General features: G+C 46.1%; 2 protein-coding genes across 2 annotated transcripts; both read right to left on the bottom strand.

Annotated features, from left to right (window-relative positions):
• Positions 1 to 4,869: 4,869 nt before the first annotated feature.
• On the bottom strand, positions 4,870 to 11,867 carry tgfb5 (transforming growth factor, beta 5). Its single transcript, XM_030103545.1, has 7 exons — positions 10,493 to 11,867; positions 9,634 to 9,797; positions 9,148 to 9,280; positions 8,952 to 9,062; positions 7,281 to 7,461; positions 6,755 to 6,908; positions 4,870 to 5,335 (listed from the first exon to the last, which is right to left on the bottom strand). The coding sequence occupies exons 1-7, from the start codon at positions 10,848 to 10,850 to the stop codon at positions 5,177 to 5,179; spliced, it is 1,260 nt and encodes a 419-aa protein (XP_029959405.1). The 5' UTR covers positions 10,851 to 11,867; the 3' UTR covers positions 4,870 to 5,176.
• A 1,868-nt stretch (positions 11,868 to 13,735) lies between these two features.
• trmt112 (tRNA methyltransferase activator subunit 11-2) lies at positions 13,736 to 17,293 on the bottom strand. Its single transcript, XM_030103557.1, has 4 exons — positions 17,064 to 17,293; positions 15,981 to 16,082; positions 15,775 to 15,867; positions 13,736 to 14,122 (listed from the first exon to the last, which is right to left on the bottom strand). The coding sequence occupies exons 1-4, from the start codon at positions 17,136 to 17,138 to the stop codon at positions 14,021 to 14,023; spliced, it is 372 nt and encodes a 123-aa protein (XP_029959417.1). The 5' UTR covers positions 17,139 to 17,293; the 3' UTR covers positions 13,736 to 14,020.
• Positions 17,294 to 19,907: the final 2,614 nt, after the last annotated feature.

The following is a 19,907-nucleotide window of genomic DNA, read 5'->3' as shown; positions in this document are numbered from 1 at the left end:
ATGTCTCAGTTTCAAATGTTCAATTTTAAATAAAAGTTGTGTTGAAAAAAAGAACAAATTATTCCATTTGTTTTTTTAATTGACTTTTAAGTCAGCGTTTCAACTATTTACTTAATACTAATAACATGTATGAATATTATCATCGCAGAGGATCTCACCTGTCTCAGAGGATAAAGAACCTGCAGACTGAGTGTGGTTTGCAGCTGTTAAAGTGACCTGAACCCTGAGAGTCCCGGATGACCCCGGCTCCCGGTGGATGCAGGATAAACATTCAGTTCCTGCTTACGCAGAAGCAGCAGCGGCTGCTGCACGGGGCTGCCGTGGCGCTCTGCCCTCTGCCAGCGCCAAAACAAGTAATGAGCTGAATCCACGCTCACATTCAGGCTCCCAAACATTCTGTCAGTTGTTGACGGGCCGCTGGACGGAGACGCCGAGGACCCGTCAAAAATGATGAGTTCACACTAAGTTAAAATGAAATTCTCATTCGGGGTTTAGATGTATACACACATAGTGTGAGGCTGCACAGCGGTGTAGATTTTTTTCAGCTCTCAGAGTGAGTTTGCATGTTCTCCCTGATCAGCTACTTCAGTTTCCTCCCACGATCCAAAAGCATGTGCTCGACGCTGTTGGCTCTAAATGTCTTGCAGCTGATCCGTCCAGGATGAAATCATTCCAATTATTCTGTTTCTGGAACAAATGTTATCAGGGGAACTCATCATGTTTCCATCAGATTGTGGATTTGTTTTGGCTGGGACTCAGAAGATGTCAGGGTTTAGAAGCAGACGTTCTGCAGTTTAGGAATGGGTGGATTAAAACCTCTTTTTCTGGATCGGTCTCATGCAGAAAGAGTTTTCAGAGCAGAAACAGCGAAGACGCAGCAAAGAACATGAACATTTGTTCTTATGAAAGGAAGACAGTGAAATTTACATGTAGAACATAACTATAATCCTCCAACAGAAGATTTCTATTTCAAGATAAAAACAATGGACTGTACTGTAAGACTGAAACAAGTGTCTCGTGCATCTCAGAGCAGACAAAGCTTCTCAGCAGCCCCTCAAGAGGGATGCTTCAGGGAAAGGAAACAGAAATGGCGCCCTCCTCTGTTGGAGCAGAGGACAGCAGGGCCTCTGTGGGTTTGGCTGCTCAGTTGTTCAGTCTCAAGTCCAAGCTTGGCTTCAGTAACGCTCCTGCCACAGACCTGAATTGCCTGTTTACCTCTCTACGTGTGTGTGTGTGTGTGTGTGTATGTGTGTGGACTTGCATAACTTCATATTTTGTGCTCATGGTACCCCGTTGCCCTGGTAGCTGGAATTTAATTTAACTGCCAGATGTAAAAAGAGAAGTCTTGAATAAAAAGGTGCATGAGAGGAAGAGTGGGCCTCGGTTTTACAGCCTTTATCAAAGGCTCCCTCACATGTGGGTCGGCGGGGAGGGCGGCTCACACACTCCACGGCCATGAAGCCATGAATCACAGCATGTCCGGAGGCTAAACATGTATGTCTGGGTGTGCAATCCATCCTTTCAGGGTCGGCACACTCCCTCTGAAGGTCAAACACATGGTCAGACATGTTTTATAAGGAGTGTGTGTGTGTGTATGTGTGTGTGTGTGTGTGTGTGTGTGTGAGCGAGGGTCAACATCCAGAGCAGACGTCCCTCCCAAGGACAGAGGGACCCAGTGTGAGCTGGAGCGAGGCGCTCTACCGTGGGATAAGTACAGGTTGGATATAGCAAGGGATAGTTAAGTGGAAAAGACTAACAGATGCTGGGGCTAGTTTACTCAGGGGGGAGGGAGCCTCGCCACAGCTCCGGCACCGACACCCCGACACACACTGCATTCTCACTCAGGCTTTCAAAAACAATTTTACTGCGCCGGCTGGAGAACAGTTTGTAACTCTTTAAGTTATTTTAACACCAGAGGCCGCTCAGACTCACGTCTCACACTCACCGTACACACACACACACACACACACACACACACACACACACACACACACACACACACACACACACACACACACCTGAAGCTGAAGGTGTCTGTTGGGAGCTTTGGAAATCCTGGATAGTTATAATTCAGATCATGGAGTCATACCAGTATGTGAACATGCTAAAGGTCAACGAACAGGAAGTTTAATTAGTCATCAAAGCTACATTTATTAATCCACATAAATGTTATCATCACATGTGGTTTGCAGGAAAAAAAACTGTGTAAATCAGAATTGCCAGACTCTTTTATTCATGAGGATTTAAGACTCCTACATGGTTAACATGATGACTGTTGCACAGCATTGCTAAGACTGAGTAATTGCTGATATGCAATAAGAAATATGAACAAGAATTTTCAAAGTTACTGTTTAGAGCTATGAGTTAGTAAATATCGCCAGTATTGAATGTGTTAATTGTTAAAGCTGGTCTCAAACTCCTATGTTTCAAATATACTCCAGATAAAATGTTTGATGTATTGAAAAGGGGCGCTGTTCGAAATGTTTCTATCCCTTCAGACAAATCACATTTAGTTTACATTATAAGCAATAAACAATTAGTTCCCAAAATAGTTTTTCTACCTTTTAAGTTGCAGTCTTCATTTATTTATTCGATTAATCAAGCAATTTAAATAGTGAAAACAAAAGATATTTTGATTTGTTCATTTATTAAGCCTAAAGATTTGCATTCATTTAGAGATTTATATTGCTGTGACACTCAATAAATGACTACCTGAATGCATGAAGAAAAGATCGTGATATTCAGTCTATATGGAAAAAAACCCAATATATTATATTTGTTGTAAATTGCCAGTTACTGGTTATTCTTGTAATGCATGTTGAACATATTTAAAACGTTGAACATATTTAAAATATCTATAGCAACTAACAGAGATGCTACTCTAAACATTGTTATCACATAAATCTGATTATTTCATTCATTTGGATTGAATCAAATAATTAAAGGCTTTTCACCATTTAAGTGCTTTGGTGAACAATCTTTTTGGTTTCTGTGAAGCTTTTACGATGCTCAGACCAGAGGAAGAGGCTACAGACAAAATGTCCTCACTGCCACAAGTAATACTGTATATTTTAATTGTAGATGACTTTAGTATAATATGTCAATAAAACGATTGGGGATCCTCACACAAAAGATCAAGAGTTAACCCAATATGCCACTACTTTCTGAATGTCAAAGAATAAGTCTTAGTTAAATTTAATTTTAATTTAAAAAAGTTAAATTAAACTTTTCCACTAAAAAAACTTTTAAAAATAAGGTAAAAATAAAGAAGTCCAGTAAGAAAGCTAGACATCTGAATAAGCTGACAGCAGAGGCTGGAGCTCCTGGATGTCACGAACCAACAAATTCAATCTCAGAGAGCTGAAAACCAAACTGAATTTCACAGAGACTCACTACTGCCACCTACAGAACAAAATCGGTATTATTTAATTCCCACAAAGGCTGTCTTTTCATAATTTTGACACACTGAGACATAAAGTTTTGAAAATATTAGAAATGATCACTTTTAGGGGATTTGGGTGTCTAAATCATTTAAATCCATTCAGTACTCCGCTTCCAAACCGCAGTTGCATAAAGTTTTGACCAGAACAATGTTTGAGTTATCCAGTTACATAATTTTACAGCTCAGCCAATTCAAAACAATATTTCCTGTGACCGCAGAGGAGCTGCAGTCGACGCTCAAAACCACCAGCTGGCTTAATACATGGAGAGCTGGATGTTGTTGTGGCAACCTTCTATTTGGCGGACTGGACTGCTTCCGATTCAACTAAAACTTTATTGTCACCCAAACACACACACACACACACACACACACACACACACACACACACACACATTCCCAGCAGGGTCACAGAGGTGACATCTGCTGCAGAAGTTGTTTTCTTTTTTCTTCACAATCACAATAAAAGTCCCAATAAAACTCAAAGAATAATTCCTGTGCTATCATGCATGACCTCACTCGTCTCTCTCTCTCTCTCTCTCTCTCTCACACACACACACACACACACACACTCCCAGTAGCTCTCTTTCTCCCTCTCACATACAAACCACTGGCATACCAGAGAGCCTATATTTAAAACGAACCCTGGGGATGTTTTTTATTTTCAGCGTTTAGACGTTGTATCAAAGCGGTCAGTGTGGATATCTGGGTGTAGAGAGGGACCGGGTGACTCACTGACGCTGACGGTAAACACAGGTATGACGGATTATAATCGCAACAGTGAGTCAACAGCTTTTTACAATACGATAATGAACGCACTTTAAGAAGACCGGCAGCAGAGTGTGATTATATAATGTTTGAGCCAGACCCAAATAGTTACAAATTTGCTAAGGCTGCAAAATACCACCTTCCAAACTTGTTCCAAATGCAGCCCTATCATCCCACGTCTCATTTTCAAAGCCTCTTTTTTTCTCCCTCTCTCCTCCCACCACAAATCCCAGAACCTCGAGCAACACAGAGAGAGACAGAGGAGATGAGGGGAGCGTTTAAATCTGGCGTTCCGTGAGTGGTCGGGTCGGTGTCTGGAAATCTTTCACATCCTGTTTACGCCGGGCAGATTTCAGGCCCGGAACCGCAGAGAGCTGGCAGGGCCTCTGCCGCCTGGACATAGCTTCTCTCTCTCTCTCTCTCTCTCTCTCTCTCTCTCCCTCTCTCTCCCATCTATCTGTTCCCCTCCACCTTCGGCTGGAGATCTCAAACCTTTCCGCACCGCCTCCCTCCTATCAACACCTTCAAGCCTAAAGCAAACAGGCGCTCGTCTGGCTCGCCCCGCCGTCCGCCACCGCAGGAAAAACCAGGCAGCCTGGAACCAAACTCCCCGAGAAAAAAAGGATCCTTTTCTGCAGCCCGGAGACCCAAACGAGACCAGATCACACATCTTCTTTTAATTTTAATATCCAGGTACAGGTTTAATAGAGATATGTTATTTACAGAGTCCTAAATCACGCGGAAAGTTCCAGACGGTGAATGATGGGAGAAGCTTTCATGTCAGTAAAGAAAAGGCAGCAAAAATCCTGATGTCTGAGTTAAGGCGGGGTAAAAAAATAACATCTGAGAAGTTTTCTAAAGGCAATCAAACAGAGAACAGAAGGTCCGTAAGCACCTCACCGCCCCGAGAGAAGCAGTCCGTCGCTCTGAGATCTCTGCCTCTCTCGCCTGCGTCTGCGCACGCCGCCGTCAGCGGCACTTGCAGGACTTCACCACCATGTTGGAGAGCTGCTCGACGCGCGGCGTGCGGCCTATGAAGTACATGATGGTGAGGGGCTCCAGGTCCTGAGGCACGCAGCAGGGCGAGGCCGAGGCTTCGGGGTTCAGTTTGTTGTAGAGGGGCAGGATCTGAGCGGAATGGAAACAGACGTCACTCAGTAATGTCACTCTTTACCTCTTCAGCGGCTGCCGGAGATTGAACCGCCAACCTAAGTCAGTCAGCCCTGAAGCTTATAGCATCCACTTGGCTTCAACGGGGCCGAAAGTGATCCTCCTCGCTGCAGCGGATAATTCAGGTCTAACTGTGTGCCAGTTCCTGGAAACTCCATATATTGTGCCCGATCGCTGGCTCTCTGGAGCACAGACCCAAGCAACGTATCTGGAAAACCACCTAGAAGCACTAAATCTCTGACTTTCTCGCTGAAAATCACAACCAAAATGTGAGGGACGTTGCATTGCCTCTCTGCTGGCTCCAGACGTCTGCTGAATTAATTTGAAGAGAAGTAGAAATTGTAGATGTTCTGGACGAACACGACTGATGTCACATTTGGAGCAATCTTTGGTTTTTGGTGGTGGGATTGTTTTTCTCATGTTGTCAGGCAACTGTTAAAACAGTGGTTTTCAAGGTTTTTTCACTAATGTACATTGATTTTTTTTTACTTTTTTTTGAGAAATATCTGCTGACTAGAAATGGTTGGAGCAGTTTGACATATCTGGATATAGTTATAGATTTTTGTTTTTCTTATTAAAATACTTGGTCATTTTTGAATAGAAGCTGTCAGGCTCTCTTCAGCAAAGACAAAAAAGCACAGACAAATGTGAAAATCTTGCTGCTGTGTTTCAGCCTGTGAAGGACGGTTAGGGCCCGTCTATAAGCTGAACGACACAAATGCGCAAAGCTGCAGAGAGCTTGGAGTTCTGTGAGGTGACAGCCCATTTACGACCCTGGGGTTAACCCATCAGAGCGAACCGTGGTGTTCGGCCGCCACAAACAATCCACTTTAAGCCCGTTTAGGAGAAAATCTCCACAGTATTTCAAACCTTCTGTGCATTAAAGTGGAGCTGGGTGTTGATGGGAATTTGGTCCAAACCAGAGAGTTTTACCAGAAGGACTTGAGCACTAACGTGGACTTTTCTAACAATCACAGATGTTTTCTGTTTATATAATCTGGCTGTGTCTCTGCGAGAAGCCAGTCACTCTTTCCATTGAAAATATTACACAAGGTCACGAATCTCCAGATTTGGGCAAAAATATAATTTGGAAAAAAAGAGCTCATCTTGGCTGAGATTCACCGGAGAGCGTAGTCGAAGTGATTCGTCTGAGTTGTGGTTCGATGGACTTTGTAGGAAGTCACAAAACGAGCTGCTGAAATTAAGAATCGCTCACATGTAACATGTCAGCACAACACATCTTTTCCTGGTTAGAGCAGGGTTTACTGTGGTGGACAAACACAAGCAACGTCAATTTCAAACAAACAGCTTCGACTGGTTGGTGAAAAGACGGGAGGATATGTCATGTGACAGGAATAGATGACCCCTCAGACGCACCATGTTGTAGTGGTTGTTGGCGCTCCAGAGGTACGGGCAGTTGCCGGCGCAGAAGTTGGCCTTGTAGCCTTTTGGCTCGTGGATCCACTTCCAGTTGAGGTCACGCCTGAAGTCGATGTAGAGCGAGCGCAGGCAGCAGCCATGGTCCGACCCGCTGGGACACACACACACACACACACACGTATTTCAGCTCCGGGGCAAACACCCAAGGTTGGGTCATGGGAAAATGACCGCAGGTCACCATCGAGAGGAGCAACCATCGCAAGGTAATGAGTGTGTGAAGCTGCCAGAGTTTCCTCCTGCAGCGTGAGGCAGCCTAAATAAAACGCTGCACGCCCGTCGGCCTGCAGTCTAAACACACGCTCGCCGCTACGAGCTTTCGCCACACAATAGTCTGCGAAGTTGGGCAGGAGGGTTAGAAACAAAAACCAAAAGCGGCTCTCGCCACATCGAGAGTTCAGAACTAGAACGCTACGAAGTGGGCGAGTCGCTCCGGACCGCAGGCGAGCGTGGCGGGGCGGGTTACCGGGTGCAGGTGGTGGTGTCTGTGGCGGCCGCCCGCTTCTTGCGGTTCTTCCTTGCGGGGTTGTCGACTCGGTCGCTGGGCAGCAGGGTGAGGATGAGGTGCGGCGTCTTGGTGGTGAAGTCCGCCTGACCTTTGACCTGACCGGGTTTTCTCATCTGGCGAAGCCGCTCGTCGTCCACACCTGAAGAACAGGAGAGCGCGCAGTGAGCACAGGGGGGGCGCCGACCCGAGGAGACCTGGGAGTGAAGGAAGCCAGTCTGGGACGAAGGCGACCTCGATGCTACTTGACCTTTTCTTTTCAGCTTTTCTAAATTTTTTTGTAACATTTTTATTAAAACAAGGGATCAGTTTTAGAATTTCAAAAGGTTTTTTTTGTGCTGATGCTTTGACAGGATTCTTCTGTGCTGTCATTGTTAGTTTTATGACATTTAAAGTACCATTCAGTCAATCAGAAATATGAAAAAAGTATAAAATAGAGCTAAAATGCAACAATAAGTTTAAATAACACAATCAGTAAATAATTGAAAACAAGCACATGAACATAGACATAGATGTGCACACACATTCATTCCACGCAGCTCCTTTAATGTACATTCTTCCTCCAGTAAATTTTGGCTGCATTTATTGCAGCTGCTGTGGAGTTTACATGTTTTCCCTTTTTTCAAGGTTTCTTTTGTATGTACAGTCTTTTCTGAAGGCAATCTGGGGAAGCTCCAGGAAAAAGAAAAACGTTTTGGGAAAAAAGAAGCCATTGTTGTGTGGAAATAACCGATGTTGACATAAAGGGGAAAAAGATTACAGGAAAGCAGTGGAACAGGTTTTATTTTGCCTTCATTCTTAGAGCACATTTTAAAGAATGAATGTTTCTCTTCTACTTGGTAAAAAAAAAAAAACAGGTTAATTAATTTACCAGCTGTGTTTGTAGTTCTGTCCAGGAATTTTCTCCATTTTTACTGTTTGATTCTCTGGAAAGGTTTTATTATTTGGGCCACTTTTGTTTGTTCAAGCTTGACATTTAGAACTAACATCATGAGCTTCCACTGATAGTTTATCAGATCTGTCATTCATGCAAAATCAACCACAAATCGTGTTATTTTACTTTCTCTTACAGAGAACCTCTTCATGGTTTACAGGTTTGAAAAGTGCTGCTGAATAAATATACAGCAGTAGAGGGAAAGAAATCAGATGTGATGCAGATGTTTCCTGAAGCAGGAGCAACTGTGTCTTATTTCATGTATTTTTCTTCTGCAGAAAACCTAAAACAAGTCCCCGCTTGTCTTACATCAGAATCAAGTCGGGTTTCGTCTGAGCACAGGAAAAATCTTGGCTCAGCTGAGAGAAAATTCAGAGTAAAGTGGCATAATTTGTGCCTTAAATGAAGCAACACAGACAGTCTGGAATTCGATCGTATCCCTACATGTGCAGAGCAGTTCTTTCATTCCTGCTGCATCTCGGTGTGCGAGTTATCCTTGAATCATCACGGCGCCGTGCAGAAGACTCCACGCTTTATGTCCTCGTATTGTAACCTGCGGGATCTTTGCAGCATTTATAAATCTTACGTTCTGCAGAATAAAGCTTGTTTTTTACTGTTTGTGAAATTCTGTCCTCTGTGAGATGAATTTTGCTGCCACCAGATCTCGAGTCAAAGGCTGCCATGCACTCTGCACCCACCTGCAAACAGAGCCTCCAGCTCCTCGCTCTTGTTGGGAACGATGTTGTTGGTGGACGGAACGAAGGTGCAACAGGGACAGTGGACGCCCAGCTTCACGCCAAGGTTATTCTCTGCAGCAGAAAGAAGAAAAATCAAGACGAACGGTTTAAACCGCGGCGCGGCACCTGTCCCGAGCTTCCCGGTGATGAAGCCGACCTCGATCTGACACCCAGTCCTTGACGGTTTCTGTGACGTCCACAGAGATCCAGGCTCCCTTGGCCCGGGGCTGAACGGTGCGGGAGTCGATGTAACGCTGAGTGGAGGTGCTCTCGTCGTCTGGCTTCAGCAACTGACACAAGAAACACAGAGAGGAGTCAGAGACGCAGCTGAGGAGCATACAGAGAGCAGCTCATGAATCCTGGTAGAAAAACATGGACGAACAGGCTTCACAAATGTATTTCTGCTCCCCTATCAAGGTGTTTCACCATGAACATTTTTAAAAAACTGAAGTTCATTTTAAAAGCAATAGTATATAGTCTTTTGTTCAGAATATAACAATAAAGAAATAAATAAGGATTTAGTTTAGTTTTTTAGTGTTCTATCTCTGGAAAAGCTGTTATTTTGGACATAAAAGCTTCATTAGACAGAAATCAGACTCAACCTGTCATCGAGCTGACTTGTTCTGGCTGTGAGCCTCGTTACCTGATAAATCTCCACCCTCTGCTCCGAGGCCCGGGCCTGCGGGTTGGGAGCTCTGAAGATCCTGAACTCGGCCTTGACCATGGTGCTGTTGGTCAGGTCCACCCCGCTGACGTCGAAGTGGACCACTCTGTAGTGGGGGTTCGGCGCCGCTGGCTGCACTGCATCTGGACAAAACGGAGTGTGAGAAATGAGCGAAGCCCTGCCAGCTCTCTACAGCTGCCTAAAGCTGCACTGTGGGACTGATGCATTGTCTCGGACATAATTACTGCTGATGAGTGTCTTCAAGCTAATTACATGTTGGGCCACAGTCACTTAAAGTGTCAGTTCTGTGTTTAATATGTGCATGATTGTTGGCTTCGCTGGTTTTACTGGATGAAACATCATCTACCACCTAGACACCTATGTAATTACACAACACTGAGCTTCCAGCACCATTAATCTACTAAATAAGGTCCATTACAGCTCAGACTGCCAGCTGCCAAGCACAGCTGCCCTGAAATGAGCTCCTGCTCAAGAGAAAACCTACAGTGGATCTACAGTTTTGCAGTAGAGTAAAAAGTAGTGTACTCCAGTTGAAAACAATGTCTCTGGTTTGAACCACAAACTAAAGACAACCTTTTGTGTTGACAGTCTTTGTTTTTACTGTATCTTTCTGTTGTGCAGATTATGGAGTAAATCTGAGAGATATATAATTGTCTGGTGTAATTCCTGGTTTACGCAAGTCGAATTTCATGAAAATTAAAACTATACAGCTTTACATGAAACTGACGCTGAAACGTCAGAGAGAGAGAGATCCCTGAAGGGCCTCGGGCCACACGTTGAGCACCCCTGTCACTCGTCGCCACACACGCGGACTCACTTGTGTCGGCGCGCGTGGGCAGCATGTCGATCCTCTGCACCTCCTTGGCGTAGTAGTCCTCCTCGCTGCTCTCGCGCTCGCACGTCGACTCGGCCAGGCGCGCGCGCTCCTTGAGCAGCTCCCGCGTGCTGTTGTAGAGCAGCATGACCTCGGGGGGCACGGCGCTCTGCGGGGGGTCCTCGTCGTCGTCCGGCGGGCTGCGGATGCGCAGCTTGCTGAGGATCTGGCCGCGCACCGCCTCGATGCGCCGCGACTTCTGCGCGTCCAGGTTGATGGACTGGCACGTGTTGAGCCCCTCCACCAAACACACCCCGGACAACCGGAGCAGCAGCAGCAGCGCGAGGCGCGGGAGCCACATGGTCCGGTGGGGTCGAGGAGGGGGGGGTGGGAGACCTTGTCGGAGGGACGGAGAGACTCCCGAGGAGGAAAATCCAGCCGTGGTGCGCTGCACGCGGGGCCGCCTCTCCAGGAATGTGCGCGCGTGAGGAAAAAGCCCAGAAGCTCAGTCGAATTAAAAGAAAAAAGAAAACGCTCGATATCCAGTTAAATTACGCTATAAATCACCTCACGTGGATAAGACAAAACACTTGTGTTGATTTCACGCCTGCTCTGCCAATAAGTTAGTAATGTTTCCATCCGTGCGTCCAGTGGACGCGCAACGACGCATTGTCATTTATGGCTGAAATTTAAGTTACTGAAACTCCAAGAGCTACTTTAATAAGAACAGAGCAGCACTAGAAAAAATATATATATTTCTGCATCTCACTTGAAGGTCGTTCATAAAAGCCTCGGCCCGGTGCGCTCCCAGCTGGAAAGGTGAACAAAAAAAAAAGTTACGTTTTGAGTGAAAACTCAAGACTCCATCCGTCCCCGTTTCCCGTCGTCCATCCTCAGATAAGCAGCTTTCAGGAGAGCGCAGATCGCTGCGGGAGCTCAGCCCATGTCGCGGATCCTCCGGAGGAAAACCTGAGCGGCGCGCTTCATCGGGAGCTGCGCGGCTCCCGTGTTTTCACCTCAGAGTCCGCCCGGGGAGCAAAGCACGAGCCCATATCCGCTTCCAGAAAACCCAGCGAAAACACCCAATGAGCGGCTCTCCACTCCCCGTGATAGGTAAACAGAAAGCGGCCGGCTCTGAAACGAAGGGGGGGCGAAAGGTGATTTATGTCGGAAAAACCATGGTGGGCCCGTTAATCCCCCTCATATAAATATCAAAACACGGAAAAAGTCAAGACGGCTTAAAAAGACATGACGCTGAGAAAAAAAAAAAGAAGAAGAAAACGCATGAAAGGAGTCCTTGTGCTGTGGATGCTGAAGAAGAGGAGGCTTCACAGCCAGCTGTGCACCCCTGGCTTCAGTGAGGTCCAGAGAGATGAGATCCGAGCTGCAGGGACCAGGAGACCTGCTGCATGATGGGAGCCCATTATTCTGAGAGGAGAGGAGCTCTGCAGACAGGAGGAGGAGGAGGAGGAGGAGGAGGGGGAGGAGGGATGCCACCAGAGTCAAGGCACTGTGTCATTATGTAGGCAAAAGCCACCCCCCCCCCCCTCCCCACCCCTCTCCACACACACACAGCTGCACGTTTTGCAATTATTCCCCTCTCCACAAAAATGCAGGCCCGCCTCAGTCCGCAGGTAAACACCCCTGGAGGCCTGATGGGGTCTGAAGCTGCAGCAGCAGCGGGTTCGCTCAGCTCCACATAAACACTGGGAACCGCTCCTGTAAAAGTCATTAACACTTTATATTTAGTTTGTTCAACATGTACGAAAAAACAAGTGTAAACAACATAATTTGACTTAACTGAAGGGAAAGTTTAATGTCTGCACCATATAGTCGCTTGAATGTGACCACAGGGACGCCCCAACTGTTAGGTTAGTCAATGCATGGCTTTTGGGATTTTTTTGTTGTTGTTGCATAAACACAATTAAAGATGCATTTTATCTTAATAATAAAAACACAATATTTAGTTCTGACCATAAAGATTGTGTTTCATCTGTTTGTTGATATTCTGCAGGTGTTTTTGTCAGAAACACAAACGCCCTTTCAAAAGATGCTTGATGTGGAGACATCAATTATTAATTTTCTTCTCTCATCTCTCAATAATTCCTGACTGTTGTAGTCAGAAGTTCCCATCTTAACAGTGTTTAGAGGTACGATTCCCATTGAGATGTCAGAACTTTACCAGTTACTGAAGAATGCACCACATAAATGAATCTACAGCGAATCCAGACTTGGTTGCCTTTCTGTGTGGTTTGCATGTTCTCTCTGTCGCACGGCTTCCCTTCTGACAACTTCAGTTTGAAGGCTTTGAAATAAGTTTGGCTTTTTATTTTCAGGTCTTTGATGAAATATCTTTTACACGAGTATTGTTGATTAAGAAAAAACATGAGAAAACACTAAATCCTACAAGAATAAAAACACCTAAAATGAACTTAATTAAATCAATGGATCATTGCAGCTCTACATTTATGATCACCAAACTGGCATCAGTTCCTTGGATTTCAAAATACAGTTTTGGTTTAGTTGCGATTTCGTGTTCTTTGATACGCCCTCGCTAACAGTCACAGGCTTATCCTCATTTCATTAAATCGCCGTGAAGACAGCCCGTCCCTTTCCCTCATCTCCATCTCCTCCAGCGCCTTCCTTTATTTTCACTTGCTGACTCTTTGCTAATTACAGCTCAGGACTTGGGAGAGGGCTGTTAATCTGTCAGGGGAGGCTTTTATTGCTGCTCTGCTGCCATCCCATTATGCCATTATTATAGTAGCGGGCGCAGGCCTGTAATTGCAGTAAGTAGAAGGGAAAGGTAGACTGGGGCTGCCTCGGGCTTCTGGTCAGAGTAATCTCTCTTCATCATGGTTTCTCTGAAGAGTGATAAGAAAAGAGGCTCCTGTTCCAACCCGACAGCCGCCGCATCTCAAAAACAGCGGGGAGGTCAACAAGGACCTGAACTCTTAAAATGATCAAATGCACCGGAGCCCGCCCAGGTGGAGAGCTGTGTGTGTGTGTGTGTGAGAGAGAGAGAGAGCTGTAATGTGTAGCTTGCAGAAAAAAAAGACTTCCTCAAAAACAACTTCCAGCCTGGCTTTTTTTTTTCTCCTCAAAGCCAAATATAGACAAGCCACTGCCACGTCATCCGGCCCTCTGCACTTAAACCCCGAGCGAGGGCGAGATGGGGTTCACAGCGCCTGATTCTAGCCTGTCTTTAATGTAAGTGCATCCATATTCGCCACAAAAACCCAACAGTTTTGGCTGTTACCAAAATCTAGACAGTTTTATTGAAAAATAAAAAGAAAGAGCTTGCAACGGTTACAAAAATAAATACAGATAAAACCACGGGAGGTCACACTCGGGGAACGTTTTCATCGGTTACTCTTCAAATCTGCCCCGTCCGCCGGCGGGCAGCGTCAGCCGCTGAGGTGAGAGAACAGATCAGACCAGACGGTGCGGCCTGTTTTCTCGTGACATCCAGTCAGATCAGAGTCCAGCCTCTCGCTCGGTCCACAGTCAGGTGGTGAAATGGGACGTTCTCTACGACTCGTCCTCGTTCAGCAGCATGTTGGGGATTCCTTTGGAGATGGGGAACTCGCGTCCCGACTCGGGGCACTGCAGGCAGCCCTCGATCACCTCCACCTGCGACAGACACAACATCCAGAGGCTGATAGCTCCACCAGATGTCCCCACTGCGCAGAACGCACCACATGGTGAGAATTGTCCAGACAGATGTGTCACTGCTGCTTTGACAGCGTTGTCCTCAACGATGCAACAGTATAAAAACACATTTGCCTGCAAACATAACAGGATGGCCACTGCTTACCGACTTGGTCACTATAGAAACCGTCACACAATCAAAACATCTCCCAGAAGAAAAGCTGCAAAATGAATGATGTTTGTAATTATGGCTGTACAGAATGAGTCACTAATATATAGGACTGAACAGTGAAAATCAGTCATCAGGAGTTTTATCGGCTGAGTTTTGAGGCCTTAACCCCCATAAGCAATCATGGACACTTTAATACACCACTCATCTGCTGCACTAAAACATGTATGTATTATAATTCCTGTTATATTGAAGATTTATGTTATATATAAAAATCACATCTTTTGTTCTTCTAGATTTCTATTATTATTTTCATTAGGATTTGCACTATTACTTGTTCTTTATATATACATTTCATCCCTTTTTTTGCACCCTCTGTGTGTTCTTCAAGCCTCTGTAACTGTAAATTTCTCGGTGGCGAGATAAATAAAGTCTATTCTATCAAGAGCTAGGCCCTAAGTGTCTTCTTCCAAAGGAGAGCAGGGAGAAGTGATGTCCAGGATGGAGGTGTTGGTGGTTCTGCCTAAGCCACCTGAAACCATTCAACTACGCCCGGTCACATGTTTTGAAAGATGTTTCTCCTTCATATGGCTTCATTCGTTCACGCTGACTCGTGAGACAAGGAATGAAAATAAAACTTGGATGTGAGAATAAGAGCCGGGTCCTGAATTACAAGACTTTGTCCTTTCAAATGAAAGCTGCCGAGGGCAGCACAAGCCAAAAACAAACACATTATTGGATGTTCGACATTCTTTTGGACCACAATAGGTTGTTGAAAAATATTGGTTACATAAAGAAACTATGGGAGCGCTCATCTCCCTCACTCTAAATAAATGGCTTCGCGCAGTGTTATGAAAAGCTTAAAAAGTGTTAAAACACAAGATAAACACAAAACATTGGGAAACTGTTTGTTTACAACACACTTGACAAAAGATCTGTGTCCACCGAGTTTCATTTCCGTGCTCCCACACTGTTGGTGCTGCTGTTTTTCTTCCTCTGTCATTTTCCTTCTGGCATCCAGACGAGTCCACAAAGACTTTGTCAATAAAAACACAGCTTTGACTTTCTTTGGACAGCCAAGTTTTTTGGTTTTTTTGGGCTTTGTTTACAACCGTTTGGATTCAAATAACAGAGCCAGACATCAGACACTAAAGCGAGAGTCTTTGTTAAAAAGTGCAAGACATTACAGAAACATGTTAACACCCACCAGCTTGAAATAAGGACTTCTAAAATCACGTCATGTTTGGTGAGAAACAGAAACTAAATTTGGGGGGTTTTAATTGGAGAGTTTTATGGGTTTAAGCATTCTTATGCTTTTAAATTCTAAATACTGAAACATTCATTACAGATGTTCACTGTTAAATATATTTGTTCTCTGCGTCACTGAGAAAATAGATATTAATAATTCATGTTTTCCTTAAATTTTCGTAAACGGCTCCAACATGACCGTCCACGGGGGCTTTACCTCTAACAGCACTCGGTGCACTTTCTTCAGAAAGTCTTCGTTCTTCTCGTACTCGGGCACCAGCTCTCCTGGCAGGTCCTGTCTCTGGCCGAGCTGTCAAGGGTTAGAAAGAAATTAAGGATTATAGCATTGACTCCTATCTTTATTTGGTCTTTAGAAGTTCCAGCCATGTAATGAGAGGCGTTACTGTAATTTCTGACACACACCTCGTCTGCAGCCTGGATCAGAGCACTCCACTCCAGCTTGGGGATCATGCGACTGACAAACTGAGGATTGAAGTCCACCTCGTTCACTTTGACTTCAGTCGCCTGCAAAGAGATGACGATAACACAACATATCAGTCAATACATACGGGTTGCCTCTTCACTACTTTACCTTATGTTTTACATGCTTAATCCATCTCCCCCGTGATTCAAAGGTACTTTACAGATGATGTGACCCAGGATTTACATCCATCCCATGAGTGAGACACGATACTCTCAGCATCAAGGTAAACCTCATGTGAAAACCATCTAATAATGGCACAAATGACAACTTTCCATTATGTCCTGTATTTATAGATTCTTTCAATACTTATTGCACCACAATCATTTCAAAATCAAATAATTACACTGTTGTTATATGGACACTTTAACTGATTATTACTGGTGTCAAATGTTGAATCCTGATCCTGAGGGACACTGCTTTGGATGTTAGTTTCTTTCAACTGAGTTTAGACTGATTATTGGGTGGATTTTATGCTAGATTTTGGTAAATCTTGGTATTTAGACTAGATTTCATCGGATGAAGTTGGTTTAAGAGTGATTTTCTTTCGTCTGACTGAATTCTGCCTAATGTCTGGAGAGGATTTAAGTTGCCACGAGTCCCTGCATGCTTCATGTAAAACACAAGCTTTGGGCATTTTGGTGCAGAACAGTGGTTGAGCTGGTTAACGGGTGTCAACACGTTTGACTTAATGCATTCATCAGAACGTAGCTCGGTACTGCCTGCAAACAAAACTATTGTTTTGGTGAATCGTGAATGAACGAAATTTGTTCGCACCGAGCGTCGCGCGAACATCTTCGCGACGTTCGTGTGACGCTGCCGCGATCAGCCCACTGAACCTGGACCCATCTGCTTCACTGTTCCTAAAGCATGAGCCCTGACGGCAGCAAACAGACGCCATAACCTCAATAAACAAGCACAGTATGCGTAGCTCCTCACAACTCTACGGGTAAAATCACACAACAGAAAGAAATCAGAGCTGCGCTAGCATTAGCCACCATGCTAACCAGGTGTTCGCCGTTTACCTTGATGAGCAGCGGATATCCTTTGGTGACTCCCTTCACGTGGGACGTCAACATGTTGTGCGTGAGCAGCTTCATGTCTGAAAACAAACACCTAAGAGGTCGACACAGATGAAAACCAACCAGAGCTGAAAAACGGCGAAAGTTTGTCAGCTAACCAGTGAAACACGCTGCAGTGGTGACAGGAAGTGTGGAAGTGACGAAAGAGCCCCACCGCCGCCAAGCGGTGGGGAGGCTGAACTGCAACAGCTGCAGCTCCACGGAGAAATCACACTGATGATTTTAACAGACTCAGCTTTTTCTTTCCGAAGATCCTTTTGCCACTGTAATTTTATTGCTTGAATTTCATGTTGCTACTTCAACACATATTTTGGAAAAATAGAATTTAAATTGAATGCAATTAAAAAAGGTCAATATTATCTTATATATTTACTTTCTTTACAGAATTAGAAAAGTGTGTATTGTGGTGATCAGTTCGTTCATAATGCACCCATGGACTGTGGGGTGGGGAACACATTTATCTTTCGAGAGTGCGTGGTTACTGCACGGAAGGATTTTGGTGTTTCTCCAGTTCTTTCATACTTTCTGGTTGTTCAATGGAGAATAAAGTTTGGAGTTAATTGCTGAACACGCCACCTTCGACTCCTGTTCTTCAGCTCTACACTGGTGACCTCGAAGAAGTTTCCGAGGATGTAGCGAACATGGCTAATGGCAACAATGTTTTTGTGAGATTGCCAGAGTTCTGGGAGTACAACGCCAGAGCATGTTTTGCTCACATTGAAGCACATTTTGCCTGCCGTGGCTTCATCGAGGATGACAAAAAATACTATCATGTTGTAGCAGCGCCGGGAAGCTCTACGATTGCAATTTAGTGGGTTTCATCTCCAATCCCCCCGTCCACGGAAAATATGTGGCGCTCAAAGCCCATCTTCTAAAAGCTTTTTAACTGTTCCTCAAGAGAGAGCCCGCCAACTTTTCGCCATTAAAGGCCTCGGTAACAGCAAACCATAACAGCCAATGCCCCTCCCAACTTCCTCTTTATTGAAATGTTCCTACGCGACATGCCTCCCAGGGTGCAGACTGCTTTAGCCAACACCACCAAAAGTGTCGCCCTCTCTGCAGCTTGAAATTGGAGGGAAACGAAAAGAAAGTAGCGGCTCTGAACGTCAGCGACTCAAGCAGGCTACTTTTCATCAAAGAAGCTATCTCTGGCCGCAAGTTCCTCTGCGACACCGGCGCACAAAGGAGCGTCATTCCAGTCTCGATGGCGGAGATCTCCGCGGGAGGACACGGGCCACCACTGGTGACCGCGAACGGCAGCCCCATCCATTCTTATGGCACGCATCGTGTCAAACTGTGTCGGGAGACAGCGATTCACTTGGAGTTTCGTGGCCGCCGACGTTGCTTTTCCTCTCCTGGGAGCGGATTTCTTCTGCGCTCACGGCCTCCTGGTGGATGGTAAAAACAACCGGATGGTCAATGCGTTAATCCTCTCCTCTCTTATATAACGGGTTTTCAGCCTCACTGTCAGGAGAGAACAAGCACCTTCTCAACAAGTTTTCGGAATGAACATGCCCTACATTCTGCGCTCCAGCCGTCAACCATGGGGTGGAGCACCACATTGTCACTGAGGGACCCCCAGCCTACGCCAGGGTGCATAAACTAAACCAAGACAAACTTGCTGCAGTGAAAGCAGAGTTCGCTCACATGGAGAAGCTGGGCATTATCCGCCGCTCTGACAGCCCGTGGGCGGCCCCCCTGCACATCGTCCCTTAACCTAACAGAGACCGCCGCCTCAAAGGGAAAACAATACCTGACCGCTGCCATCTGGAATGCCTGGCAGCGTGCATGATGCATGTGTCCTCACACTGTCCTCCCTCTGGGAACTGGTGGATTATGGCTGCCTGTTCCCTTCACGCACAAGAGGGTGGGGTGGCCACAGACATGGTGGGGTGTATGTGGGCTGCTACATTGTTGGAGACTCTGCTTACCCACTGCAGAGGTGGCTGATGAAACCCTTTCTGGACGCTGGGCGGCTGACAGCAGGTCAGCAGTCATACAATCAGAAGATCTCCAGAGCTCGGGTGGTGGTGGAGAATACCTTCGGAAGGCTGAAGGGCAGGTGGTGCTGCGACGGCGACATCAGTCTGGTGAAGTCGATGGTGCTGGCATGTTGTGCTCTGCACAGCCTGTGTGAGAGGCATGGCGAAGGCAACGAAAGGAGCCACACTGTGCAGGCTGGTGCTGTAGCAGAGGCTGTGGTGGCGCTGGGACAGTATGCAGAAAATGAAGGCAGCGATGTGAGAGAGGGACTGATGTGACACCTCAGCTCATAAAGTGTTTATAAACACTACTGTGAATATTTGTAGAGCCTTTCAGCTTTGTTGTATTAAAGGGCTTCGCTCTTCTCTGACACCGTGCTAACTTAGCCACAATTAGCTCGGATGGGAACGTCGCGGAGCTCCTCTCCACCTCCGTGGTTATGCAGCGGGTCCCCGCGTGCTCCGCGGCCGGCACGGAGCGCGTCTACACCCGGGAGCAGAGATCCGGAGCTCTCCTGTCAGCCTCCGTGGAGCGCATCCGGGCCGATTACCCAATCGGCCCCAACTCGGCCCCTGGAAGCCGCGGCCTGCTTCACGCGCCTCCGTGGAGCAAGCCGCGCCGCAGCAGCTCCGGATCTCCGCTCCCGGGTGGAGACGCGCTCCGTGCAGGCCGCGGAGTGCGCGGGGACCCGCCGCATAACCATGGAGGTGCATGAAGCTGGCCACGGCTGCTGGAGCTCTCCCGTCGCCTCCGTGGAGCAGCTCCGGGCCGTTTACCCAATCGGCCCCAACTCGGCCCCTGGAA

This window comes from Salarias fasciatus, chromosome 2 (genome assembly GCF_902148845.1).
Source record: "Salarias fasciatus chromosome 2, fSalaFa1.1, whole genome shotgun sequence".
Taxonomy (NCBI): Eukaryota; Metazoa; Chordata; class Actinopteri; order Blenniiformes; family Blenniidae; genus Salarias; species Salarias fasciatus.
Note: the sequence above shows the minus strand (reverse complement) of the source record. Positions and strands in the feature narration are given on the sequence as shown.